This window comes from Pelophylax lessonae (assembly GCF_965119305.1).
Source record: "Pelophylax lessonae genome assembly, chromosome: 7".
Taxonomy (NCBI): Eukaryota; Metazoa; Chordata; class Amphibia; order Anura; family Ranidae; genus Pelophylax; species Pelophylax lessonae.
The window spans coordinates 205,878,751-205,892,815 of record NC_138774.1 but is presented as its reverse complement, the minus strand read 5'-3'; the positions used below and the strand labels follow the sequence as shown (position 1 = coordinate 205,892,815).

The following is a 14,065-nucleotide window of genomic DNA, read 5'->3' as shown; positions in this document are numbered from 1 at the left end:
GGATGATCGAACGGTTCGGGTCGACCATCGGTTCGACCCGAACATTGGCTGTTTGAGGTTCGGCCGAATTCCAAACTTTTGCTGAAAAAGTTCGGAATTCGGCAACCAGAACCGACCAAAATGCAATGGGACAGGAAATGGGCTTTAAAAGCCCGTGATTGGACCAGAACCATCAGTAAAAGCCAATTGAGGGGGCAGGAGAATGCTAAGAATGTTATTGGAGTGACTAGGGGGTACAGAGGCCAATCATTAGTGAATACGCCCCCCAGTATATAAGATAGCCCTGCCAAATTCCTAGCATTGTAATACAGGGACGTGGAAGAGAGTGGAAGCAGTTCTGTTACTTCTGCTTCAAAGTGTCATTTAGCAATTATTAGTGTGAGGAAAGGGATATCTAGTGTAGTTAGGGTGCTATTTTCCACTATAGTTAGATTTAATAATCTAGTTTCTGTAGGGAAAGTGTTAAGTGTAAGGGGACCGTAGTGTAGTGTAGGATTAACTGACTCTGACTGCTATGGCAGGGTGACAAAACCCTTCCATGTCAGGGTGACCGCTACAGAGAAAAGATCGTTTCTCTTAGGTCACTTATAGAACAGCGATATGGCTTCGCCCCTGTCACCCTGCTTTTTGCTGCAGGTGTTTATAGGGCTTTTTTGAGGACATGTTTGGAGTCAGGCATGACATCTGAACTTCTGTGTAGGGGTATATATAGACACACACACATGTATGTATATATACACATACATATATATAGGTGTGAAAGTAGCAGAACACTATGCTTGAGCTAATGAAATAATTAACAGGCATATGTCTCCGCTCCTATCACACCTATATGTGTGTATGTGTATAAATACATATAAGTGTGTGTGTATATATACCCCTATACAGAAGTTCAGATGTTTTGCCTGCCTCCAAAGACCCCCAAAAAATGCCCAAAAAAAACGCCTGCTGCAAAAACACACCTTGGCGTTTTTGTAATTGGCGTTTTTTTGGGATTTTTATGGGGGTCTTTGGAGGCAGGCAAAACATCTGAACTTCTGTATAGGGGTATATATACACACACACTTATATGTATTTATACACATACACACATATAGGTGTGATAGGAGCGGAGACATATGCCTGTTAATTATTTCATTAGCTCAAGCATAGTGTTCTGCTACTTTCACACCTATATATATGTATGTGTATATATACATACATGTGTGTGTGTGTATATATACCCATACACAGAAGTTCTGATGTTATGCCTGCCTCCAAAGACGCCCAAAAAATGCCCAAAAAACGCCAGCTACAAAACCGGCAAGGTGTGAAAATAGCGGAGCCATATCCCTGTTCTATATTAATTCTAAGACAAAAAATCTTTTTTTTTCTGGTTCTGGACATGCTACAGAGCTGAAACTTCACAGGAACACTTTTTAGACCCCCCCCCCCAAACTAAATCCAAAGAAATCTCTTTTTTTTTTTCAATAATTTTTTCAATAATTGGCTCTCTATCATAAATGACAATTTTTAAGAACTTTTTTTTGTGTGATTAATAATCCCTGGGGCATGACCCAGAACCCTAGGCACTTTTTAGGGGCATTTATTAGGTTTTAGGGCTTCAAAATGGTGTTTTTTTATTCCAGAAGTTCGGGTCCCATTGATTTCAATGGGGTTCTGGAATCCGAACCGAACTTTCAGGAAATTCGGGTGTTCTGGTCGAACCGAACTTTTCAAATGTTCGATCATCCCTACTTGATACCAATATAATATCCAAAGATCAATGGCTCAATTCTCCAACGTCATCCCCTCATAAGGAATGCTATAGCCACTAGCAGTAGGAGCAGCAAGAAATCCTCTTCCGGATGCTCAAAAAATAAAAAGCTCACATAGTGTGTATCTTTTAAGACATTTAATGGCAAAAAGAAGAGACACACTTTCACAGACTTGATGGTATAACGCTTGTACAAGTAGATAAAAAACAGCATTTGCAGTAGACCCGACGCGTTTCATCTAGGTAGACATCATCTGGGGTAATTCTAGTGGATGACGTTGGAGGATTGAGCCATTGATCTTTGGTTATTATATTGGTAGTAAGTCCATCTATTTCTTAGAAGCCTAAATGACCCATAAAGTGTATACTTTATTGTGTCCACTACATCTGGTAAGCCTTCTTTACAGTTGCCCTGTTGGTCATGGTTAGTGATGAGCTTTGTGTTCAAGTTGAACCTAAGTTCGACTCGAACACTTGGCTGTTCACCAAATGGCAAACTTCTTCACGGGGACTTCCATAATTAATTTAATAGGTTTTTTTAATCTTCATAGTTAATACTAATCATCTGCTGGCCAAGGAATCAAGCCCACAGCCTCTCTTTTGCAAGCCCGTTATTCTAGCACCTACGCCACCGAGCCAGCTGTTTAACCTAAGACTCTCTCTCTGCCTAACTAACTTCTATCTGAGTTTGACAGCTCTTTTATATGGCTCTGACTTCACCAGCGCCCCATAATCCACTGCTCAGTGAATAAATTACTGATGTCACGTCAGAAGGGGCGGGGACAATTAATAGGTTTTAATTAAAATCCATAATCAATATTGATCACCCACTGGCCAGGGTATTTGAACCCCAAGCCTCTCATTTGCTAGCCCCTCTCATTTGCTAGACCAGCTACGCCACCAAGCCAGCTTATTAGCCGAAGACTCTTTCTGTCAAACCAACTTCTACCTGAGTTTGACAGCTCTTTTATACCAGCGCCCCATAATCCATTGCCCAGTTACAGTGAATAAATTACTGATGTCAGTACTTAGAACGCTTAGTACTGCAGTAATTTTGTGGTCCATACACAACTTTGCACTTTATGTATTAAAGTTCCTAGATACTTTATAAGTTGCATATTTTAGCACTGTTATTATGCGATTTTGCACATTTTAGCACTGTTATTTTGCGATTTTGAACAATATTTATATGCATAAGCACTATTGCACTTTATAACACAATCCAACAGCACTGCAAATTTTTGCTTTCTTATAGTTTTCACAAATTGTCATTTGTTGTTGCTGGCTGCTGTATATTTAAGGTTGGCACAGTATATATTACAACCAAAAATTTTTTTTTCACACATTATATACACCAGACTCCTAAATGCTGGATATTTTTTTTAACATTGTGAGTGTCATTACACTTTTTAAAATTAAACTGTGAACATACTACAGTACACTTAGGTGGCGCTGCTCTTTTTGTTCTTTGTGTCACCTGAGTAGGACTTTTCAACAAAAACAACCCTTATTAAATCTTTTTTATATAAATAAATGGTTGTGGAACGAATCATCTGATTTTCCATTATTTATTATGGGGAAATTTGCTTTGATATACGAGTGCTTTGGATTACAAGCATGTTTCCACAATGAAATATGCTCGCAATCCAAGTTTTTACTGTATTTAGGTTGGAACTTCTTAAATAATTCTCATTTCGGGATTTCGATTTTGCCCAATTAAAGGCTTTTTTAAGTTAGGTCTGACTAAATCCTTTTGCTAACAGTCTAAAGCGAAGGGAGTCAGCCTCCCTTACAAAGTCCTGATCACTAGAGGAATTCCTTAACTTAGGAATTGGCTGAATGGGACACTCTGCTGGGGGTGTACACTATACGGATGTGGCATTGGAGTAACTCTATCTTTATTTGCATGAAGGCTGTTTTGTACCATTTGGAAAGTCTTGGTGACCTGTTCATAGCATTTGTGGGCCTTACCCCAGGTAGGTCTTGGTCACTGTTCTATTTTGCCTATGTTTCGCTTTACCTGGTTCCGATTGTTCTTTTCATGCTTGTTTGATCCGACTTGCCAGGGTTCTGACTTTTGTAGTCTTTGGTGCCATGTACTTTGATACAATTTTTTTCAATAAAACGATTAATGTAAAAAATACATAACATACTGCCAGGACAGGGAAAACAAGGTGGAAGGGAGGATTGATGGGCCGAGCCCAGAGTTGAGCTTTAAAGTGAATTTGTGCCTAAGTGGCCATTTGTGCAAAGAAGGTAAGTTAGTCAAGTACTCCCCATACTCAGAAGGGAAGGGAAGTTTATCGATGATCAAAATTTAATATAAACAACCTTTAGTGCACTTTAGAATATGTTGAGCAGATTTTACAATATACTGTACAGTACATGTGCTGTGTTTGGGCCTTTTCCATAAAAGTGGAATGAGAAATGAGCAGAACCTGGACCAACTAATCAGAATCCACCTTCTACTACTGCAGTGAGAATTCTGATTGGTTGATAATAACTACTGCACTTTGTATGTTGAATATTTTCATGATGGACAATATCCCATTGCTGTTTCTTCCAATGGTTGGCCTGCACTGTATTCTGGCTCTCTCACACACAAGAACAACAGGAGCAGCAAAACCAGTTTTTACAGCATATCCTCCTGGGAAATCGTGGTTCGGAGACAGACTCTTGGCAGCTGCCCGTGGGTTGCCTGCTGATTGGAATGTTCTTTGCAAAAACTTTGAGTTCTGAATCTGTGTCTAAAGTCTTGATGGTTGACCGTGGGCTGTCCTTCTCAGACTTCACTGCTAAAAAGGCAGCTAGGTCCAAGTCTAGCATGGCCACTCCACCCCGAGGTGTTGGCGTGTTTTGGCGACACTGAGGGCAGGGGATCCATCTTTGCTCATTGGTTACAGAATCAAGGCGACGGATGCAGGCCTGGCAGAAGGTGTGACCGCAGTATAGCCGCCTGGGAAGCCTGTTAGTGAGGTTGTAGTTGGAGAAACAGATGATGCAGTCGATCTTATGACTACTGCGCTTTGCGTCGGCATCGTATGGCAGGCTACTGGTGATGTTGAGCTCCTCCTTGTTGCCACATTCAGGGTTGTTGTTGCTGTGAAACATTGTCAGTCTGAAAAAGACACAACAGGGGAGTATTGTTTAAGTTTTGACACCAATCAAAAATGATGTCACAATGAACCATTGATAGCTAACAAATCAGCTTATGCAATTTTATTGATTATTACATAAAAAATGAGCTAACAGAAGAAAAATCTAAATCAAATCAATATTTTGTGTAACTACCATTTGACTTCAAACATTGTGCTGCTTCACACGGTTTTAAAGGAACTCAGGTAGGTTGTTCCAAACATCTTGTAGAACTAGCCTCAGATCTTCTTCATCGTTGCCAAATCAATGGTGTCCTTGCAGCTGAGAAATAGGGCAGATACTTATCCATCATGCCTTACCATCAGGGAGGTGTGTGATTGGCCCCAAATGTATTCTGCAGTTGTTCTAATGTCATTAAGAACTAACTAAAGCGTGAACAAGAACAAGGAGTCCTGGAAGTGATGGTTTGGCCCCCACAGAGCACTGATCACAACATTATGAAGAGACAGAAGGATTTGAGGCAGCCTAAATCCATAGAAGATCTTTGGTTAGTTCTCCAAGATGTTTGGAACAACCTACCTGCTGAATAAATTTCTTCAAAAACTGTGTGCACAAGCTGGTTTGCCAGAGCTCAGTTGCAAACATTTCTAACCAAATTCCGTTAAAATTTTCATGTACACCCCTCAAGAAATTCCTCTCTGAGGACGAGGCGCCTGAACACACAGTTTGCTGGTGATACTGAGAGAGGGGACTTCCGCCATGAATCCCCTTGCTGTCTCCAGAAGGCCTGCCTGCGCTCCTGTATTTTAGAAGATAATTGGAAGAAATGTTTTATATTTACCCAGAAAAACTCTCTATGTCCTATTTTCAGGAAAAAAGCTACAAGATAGTTTTCTTATGGTATAGGACCCTGGTAATCCCAAATTGTACCTTCCCTACCACCTCTAGTAAATTTTGGAGATGCTTGGAGGAAGAGGGCACTTAACTCCATATATGGTGGAGTTGCCACCTATTGTCCCACTTCTAGCTGAAGGTTTTCACTACGTATAAATCAATCTGTATCACAGACATCCACACCACACCCATAATAACCCGTAATAGCTATAGTAATGTCTATGATTTCTGGACCCATCTCCAAAATTAAAAAAGGCAATCCTCTGGAGTTGCCAGCTCCCATCTTTGGAAGAGTATTTCTCCCCCCTCAGTTTTGGAGTGGGCAAAAAACCTCAATGACATAATGGTAAAGGAGACTCTGGTGGCAGAGGACAGTGCAGACCCAGAAACAGTTCGTTCCACTTCGACCTTGGAGGGCATATAGCGATTGTACAGAATTTCGATCTCATCTCATCGCTTGTAATGTTTGTGGGCTCTCATCCATATGTAATTTAAAGTACATGTGATAGATTCCCTACTATTATTGGACCATGTCTGGATGTTACAGGTCTTCTCGGACCCCCCCCCCCCATACTTTTTTTTTAACTTCTATTTATTGTCTCTATTATGTTATCATTATTTCGGGGGCTATCTATGCCTTACTAGTCATAGTTGCATCTTCAAGGCCTCCTCCGGGTTGATGGGGCTTGTTATTAGAGTACTTAGATATATACTGTAGATTATTTCATATTTTTTTTTTTTATGTTGCCTATTTGATTTTCTTTACCCCCTATATAATCTGTGTATCTGTAACCTGTTTCTTGACCTTGTTTAAAAGGTTTCTATAAAACAAAGAAAAAACAAAAAAAGCAATTTAACAAAAACTGTGTACACAAGCACTGTGTGAACCAATACAAATTGATACTGGTTTGAACCCAGAGGGTAATCACACAAAATATTGATTTGATTTGGATTTTTCTGCTGTTCATTTACTTTTCACCTAAAAATTATTTTATAAAAACTATTAACACCCCTATTTCTGAAAACATTAATTGACAGCATTTTTTCACACCTGCCTAAAACTTTTTCACAGTGCTGTATATATATTACGGAGGAATTACTCAGTAGGGGCATGTCAGGCATCTATATTAAGACTGCTGCTTTCACACTCTACAGCTGCTGTGAACTCTTAGGCTGTGACTGCTTTACAGTAGAATGAAAGCACACTGTAAAACTTTGTACACCCCTTTGTTTTGATGCACTTGGAATGTATTTAACTCATTTTAAACCAAGGGTTCAATGGGGATTTAAGTCATTTAAGGCTCACTTATGAGGTCAGGCCAATACACCCTAAACTGCAAGACCCTGTAGATAGATAGTCGTGTCCTCTTACCTCCAGGGAAATTGTCACACATTGTCTACCTATGAATGATTAATGTTCTCTATTAATTATACAGGGTAAGGTATACCCTCTGTAGCACACAGGGTATGATACTCAAGGGATGTTCAAGGAGATTCCAGCTTTTAGTAAGAGAGATTAAGACCCCTTCTATGGGGGGCTGAGAACATCCCGTGTCATTGGGTTCAGAACTTCACTTTGGGACAGAAAATGAATGGAAATCTTTAAAAGTCTTGGCTTTTTGATATATTGTTTATGCTAAAAAATGTGGATAAGCATGTACAGTAAATGACTGCATGCACTATATTGTCAAAGGTATTGGGACGCCTGCCAAGATTAACTTTATTGGCATCCCAGTCTTAGTCTGTAGGGTTCAATATTGAGTTGGCCCACCCTTTGCAGCTAGAACAGCTTCAACTCTTCTGGGAAGGGTAACCACAAGGTTTATGAGTGTGTCTATGGGAATGTTTGACCATTCTTCTAGAAGCACATTTGTGAGGTCAGGCACTGATGTTGGAGAGAAGGCCTGGCTCGCAGTCTCCACTCTAATTCACCCCAAAGGTGTTCTATCAGGTTGAGGTGAGGATTCAGTGCAGGCCAGTCAAGTTCTTCCACCCCAAACTCGCTTATACATGTCTTTATGGACCTTGCTCTGTGCACTGGTCCAAATCATTTGGTGGAGGGGGGTTATGGTGTGGGGTTGTTTTTCAGGGGTTGGGCATGGCCCTTTTGTTCCAATGAAGGGAACTTTTAAGCATCAGCATAGCAAGACATTTTGGAAAATTTCATGCTTCCAACTTTGTGGGAACAGTTTGGGGTTGGCCCTTCCTGCTCCAACATGACTGTGCACCAGTGCACAAAGCAAGGTCCATAAAGACATGAATGAGTGAGTTTGGGGTACAGGAACTTGACTGGCCTGCACAGAGTCCTGACCTCAACCCCATAGAACACCTTTGGGATGAATTAGAGCAGAGACTGCGAGCCAGGCCTTCTCTCCAACATAAATGCCTGACCTCACAAATGCGCTTCAGGAAGAACGGTCAAACATTCCCATAAACACACTTCTAAACCTTGTGGACAGCCTTCCTAGAAGAGTTGAAGCTGTTATAGTTGCAAAGGGTGGGCCAACTCAATATTGAACCCTACAGACTAAGACTGAGATGCTATTAAAGTTCATGTGTGTAAAGGCAGGCGTCTCAATACTTTTGACAATAAAGCGTAGTTCCTTTACAGAGACACAACCTAATTCCTGATTCTAGATTTTTACGTTCTAATCACTGGGATGAAAATGTAGGGTGGGTAACTCCTTTAATCTGAATTTCTCTTTCTTTGCGCATTATTCCTCTTCTCTATATTCTTTAGGACTCTTGTTGGCTCATTTACACTGATTTTCTTACGTGTTTTCCTGCTCACACCCAAATCACAGTACTGGGTAAGGTTGCTTTAATGTTGTGACGCTTTCAGCAACACACTCCCAGATTCCATAATGTTGCAGACTGCAAGACTGACACTCAGCTTTTCTGCGCAAAACTGTAGGCAAGGTCCTCAGTCTAAACTCAGTTCAGAGGATAAATAGGAACACATCCGTATCGCCAAATCACTTTCCATTTTTGAGTAAAACGTATTTCTACAAAAAAAAAAAAACACTGCTCTGATTAGTGGCCAGGGATAGATCACATGGTCTCTGACTACTTAGGGAATTGTGGGTGCATGATATCATTAGAGATTGCAGATAATTTATTGTTTTCAGACAGACCTTATCAAGGAGGTGAGAGGATCGCCAGGAAATTATCCAGGGAACTATACAAACTGGTTATGTAGATTAGGAGACCCAGAATAAAAGACAACTTTAATGCACGTAACGTAGGGACAATATTTTCTAGATCAACCCTTTTCAACCACGGTGCCCAGACACCCTGGGGTGCCTTAAGTTTTCTTCAGGGGTGCCTTGGCAAAATGCCTAAAAATCGCCCAAAATTTTATACAAGCCAGCAGACGGATGAAGCCTGCCTTTTAGTTACACAAAGCCATGGGTTTTCATTGTGCACCCTTGCATCCTTCTAGCCACCGGCGTCCTAACAACCAATGATGTCATTGGTTGATAAGGAGGACATCAGGCACCTGCACAGCATCCTTGTTTGCTCCTCTCCCCCAGCTCTGAGGTCACATTTGCTGAGTGAGCGCAAGAAACTGAGTGAGAAGAGAAATGTTGGAATATTAGGCAGTATCTGTGTGCAAAGAGGCCTTCTCGTCCAAAAAAGAGGTATAAATCACTAATGTTGGGTGTCCTACGAGCCTGGATGTTGCTGTGTTATGTTTAGTCCATAGTTTCATTTTTCCATAGTTTAGAATGGGGTGCCTCATTTGTGCACAATTTTAAAGGGTGCCTTGATTCAAAATAGGTTGAGAAATACGGTTCTAGAAGATCACTCCTCACTTCCAGCTCAGTAACCCCATGATTGTAAAGTGCCAAATGTCAGTTTTTTGCCTTAATTTTTTTTATATGCACTCACCAGCCACTTAATTAGGTACACATTGGTAAAACACTCTGGCTTGGTAAAACAAATTGCTAATCAGCTAGTCACATGGCATAAACTCAATGCATTTAGGCATCTAGACGTGGTGAAGAGGAGTTGCTGAATTTCAAACCTAGCATCAGAACGAGGAAGAAAGGGGATTTAAGTGACTTTGAATATGGCATGGTTGTTGGTGCCAGATGGGCTGGTCTGAGTATTTCAAAAACTGCTGATCTACTGGGATTTTCACACACAGTGGGGTTTACAGAGAATGGTCTAAAAAAGAGAAAATTTGAGCGGCAGTTGTGTGGACGAAAATGCCTTGTTGGAAATGCCCTGTTGAAAATGCCTTGTTGATGTCAGAGGTCAGAGGAGAATGGGCAGACTGGTTCGAGATGATAGAAAGGCAAAATAACTCAAATAATAACACCGACCAAGGTATGCAGAATGCCATCTCGGAACACACAACACATCGAAACCGTGAAACAGATGGGCTGCAGCAGCAGAGGACCACACCAGGTGCCACTCCTGTCAGTTAAGAACAGGAAACTGAGGCTACAATTCACACAGACTCACCAAAATTGGACAATAGAAGATTGGAAAAACTTTGCCTGTTCTAATGAGTCTCGATTTCAGCTGCGACATTCAGATAGTAGGGTCAGAATTTGGCATAAACAACATGAAATCTTGGATCCATTCTGCCTTGTCTCAACGGTTCAGGCTGCTGGTGGTGGTGTAATGATAAGGGGGATATTTTCTTTGCACACTTTGGGCCCCTTAGTACCAATTAAGAGTCATTTAAACACCACGGCCTACCTGAGTATTGTTGCTGACCATGTCCATCCCTTTAGGACTACAGTGTACCCATCTTCTGATGGCTCCTTCCAGCAGGATAATGCACCATGTCACAAAGCTCAAATCATCTCACCACTGGTTTCCTGAACATGACAATGAGGTCACCAGTGGGGGCCCGTCCACTGGGGGCGCAGGGGCACCGCCGCCCCCATCCATGCGTCCGGCCCCCTAATCTAAATGCAGGGCGCCGGACGCATGGATTCCAATGGGGGATTTTTTTTTTAAGCACGTGATTAGAGCCAGAGGCTCTAATAGGCTTCAAAAAAGGGTGTGCTCGGGAGCCCACCCAGTTGTGTGACAATAGCGAATGAATATTCCCTATTGCCACACCGATTTTCCTCCTGGCCAATCAGGAAGCGGGTCCTGAGGCCTGTTTCCCGATTGGCCGAAAGGAGAAGGCATCCTATTGGCCAAGAAGGAGAGGGGAAGCTGCCGCCCCTGCCTGTCAGTCCCGCGGAGCAAGGTAAGTAAAATGGCACGGAGGGGGGGATATGGTGGTTCGGGCTGGAGTGATGGGGATAGGGGGTCTGTCTGCCGACCGCCGCCCCCGACTAATGGAGCACCAGCCGCCACTGGAGGTCACTGTACTCCAATGTCGTCCGCAGTCACCACATCTCAATCCAATAGAGCACCTTTGGTATTTGGTGGAACGGGCGATTGGCATCATGGATGTGCAAAGGACAAATCTGCAGCAACTGCGTGATGCTATTATGCCAATATGGACCAAAATCTCTAAGTAATGTGTCCAACACCTTGTTGAATCTACGCAACGAAGAACGAAAAGCAGTTATGAAGACAAAAGGGGGTCCAACCCGGTACTAGCAAGGTGTACCTAATAAAGTGGCCGGTGAATGTAATATGCCTGTTAGGGCTCACCCTCATGTGTCGATGGGGGGGCAGTAAAACCAGGCGATTGAGCTACGTCTGAACGAGCCCTTACGCTGAACGTTTGTGTGTCAATTTATCAATGTTTTCACACGACTTCCCAGGATTCACACATTTTTCCATAAGATTCAGCTAGAAAAATGGATAGAAGTATCTTGGGTGAAAACACTGATAAATAGACCTCCCAGTTTACAATAATGTCAGATATCTCAGCTTATACGTAGTTTCTATATGGACTGTCACAGTACTGACATAGGAGATGAATTGTAACACATGAACTTTGATTTGAGTGCAGACACAGAAGCTTGTAGGCTTTAATAATATTTGACAAGTGAATATTTAAAGTATCCATTAATGAGCATTCTCCTACGATGCAGACATTCACCCACAGTGGTACATACAAAAAATACAACAGCCATTACTTGCCTTGAAAAACCTCTTGCTCTCTCTGCTGCTGATTGCCTGAGAGGTCCCCAGATCTGTCACCCATCATTTTAGGGTGTGGTGACCCATGCATGTACCTTATCATTTGCAGGTACTGCAATCTCCATGCTGTAGAAATAGCTGAAGAGGCTCAGCGCATTCCCCATAGTATCACCACTGTTCTACACAGACAGCAGAATTAGCATTATTGTGTCATTACTGAACCAGCATCTCAGTTCAAGAAGTAGGATGTCACCCTTCTTACAGAGAGAAAAATTGATGAAACCATTGTCCTGGAGGGAGGGGGCAGGGGCTGTGATCTCTGAGAGGTGACAAATTTCTGGAAGTGTTACACTTACACATTACTTAGCATGAATAGATATATCAGATGAAACGTTCACTCAAAGTATAGTTTAGTGGTTCTTTACAATTAGCAGATTTTGGTGGGCAGCCACCTCAAGCAGGACAGAAACCTTTCTGCCTCCATTTCAACAATGTAACATCATGATGGATGATAATTCTACTATGCTAGGACTTTGAAGATAACGAATTTTACTTACCTGTTAATGAAGCATGGTCTACAGCTGACTGACTCCGAGGTATCATTCTTCGGGTATCATAAAGAGCCATTTGAGAAAATAATGTCATATTTCTGCCCTGTTTCTTAGAAAACCTTGAAAAAATTTAATGGTATCCAGAAATTGTTGAAAAAGAAGCCCTGTTGCCATCAAACAACCTTCAAGAGGAATAATACCGGTCTCTCAGGGGGAAAAGAAACGCGTTGCAAGAAGAGCAAAGAGACCACAAGGCCTTCTTCTTGCCAAGCTAGAGGATGCATCGATCTTAGCTATTTCTTCTTATGAATAGTGGAATGCTCAAACTGTTGTGTTTCCTGTACAGTCCATCGTATACTAGAGGCAAGGCTCTGTGTTCCAAGTTTCCAGAGGCTTATCACTCCCATAATTATGCCAGGCTCATGTTACCGGCCTCAGCTAGAGTATCACACAACACGGGCTCTGCATGGAAACACGGCCTTGTAGAAGACTCAGCCGCACAAAAGCTCAAGAAACTCAATATTTTCCTTTGCTCTTTTCCCTCTCCTAAGGCAGATGCACGAAACCTGTTTTTCTGAAAACAAGAATTATTTTATAATATGAGAACAAGTGGTCAGTCCAGCCAACACTGATATTTGATTTTTGGTGCAGAATTATACCACCTGCCAGTATTTTCTATTTCTCCGTCTATTGCTGAGATCTATTGGTTGAGTTTCCAGTTCTGCACACCTACTGTACCCTATATGTGGGTTTCCCACCATGTCTACTGGATTTTTATTTTATATTATGGAGAATGTAACAGGAGGCTCTGAAATACACAGGGGTGAAGGGTTTAACCGAAACATTTCAGGTGTACAAGAACAGAGTTGGGAATTATTGCAGAGAGATCTCATTGTTGAAGCATCAAAAGAAAAAAAAAAAAAAAGGGTTGGCTTTATCTACCACACTCGAATTATAAATAAAATATCACATTTGGGTTGACTGGCTCTTTAGAGTAAGGAGGCTTAGAAGTCATCAATTTAACCTTGCAAGAGTGATGTCCTTAGTTTAATTCCCATTAGAACATTCTGAAAGGAGTTTTTATGTGCTTTTTGCAAGTTTCTGTCCTGGTGCTCTATTAGGATGAATTAGCTGCTTACAGTGGAGAACGCAGGTCTATTGGTAAGATCACAGAAGGGGGCCGGGCACCTTGGGTATGGGGACAAATACATCTAACTTTCATGGTTATGACAGATTTCTAGGGGCTAAAGAAAGAAAGTGTAGTCCTTTTCTGGGACGGGGGGTGATTATGAGAATCGGCCCTCTCCAAATAGGATATCATTCTAAACCTGTAGGTAAATAAGAGAACTAGAACCTGTGCTAAGTGGAAGAGTTGGATTTATGATAAAGTTGGCAGGGCTTCCACCCACAATGCCCTGTCCTGGGTGGGCACAGTGCCAACTTTATCATCAAACCCACTCTTCCACTAAGCACAGGTTTAGGTGAACAGAGGGGATTCCCTTCCTGGGAAATTATTCAATAATCTAAACAAAGTAATTGGGAGCAGAAGGCCCAGCAGGTTTACTCTTGGCACAACATTCCACCCAATCCTTCAAAGCTAACATCCATATTTAGTACATACAGTTTCTGGGCATTGGTGTGAGGGATGAACTTTTGTCTTACATACTTAATGCGAACAGTAACTTATTGTGTGTATATATATATATAT

At 41.7% G+C, this 14,065-nt stretch overlaps 1 protein-coding gene across 1 annotated transcript; it reads right to left on the bottom strand.

Annotated features, from left to right (window-relative positions):
• Positions 1 to 4,336: 4,336 nt before the first annotated feature.
• On the bottom strand, positions 4,337 to 12,690 carry RNF224 (ring finger protein 224). Its single transcript, XM_082263666.1, has 2 exons — positions 12,364 to 12,690; positions 4,337 to 4,874 (listed from the first exon to the last, which is right to left on the bottom strand). The coding sequence occupies exon 2, from the start codon at positions 4,865 to 4,867 to the stop codon at positions 4,352 to 4,354; it is 516 nt and encodes a 171-aa protein (XP_082119792.1). The 5' UTR covers positions 4,868 to 4,874; positions 12,364 to 12,690; the 3' UTR covers positions 4,337 to 4,351.
• Positions 12,691 to 14,065: the final 1,375 nt, after the last annotated feature.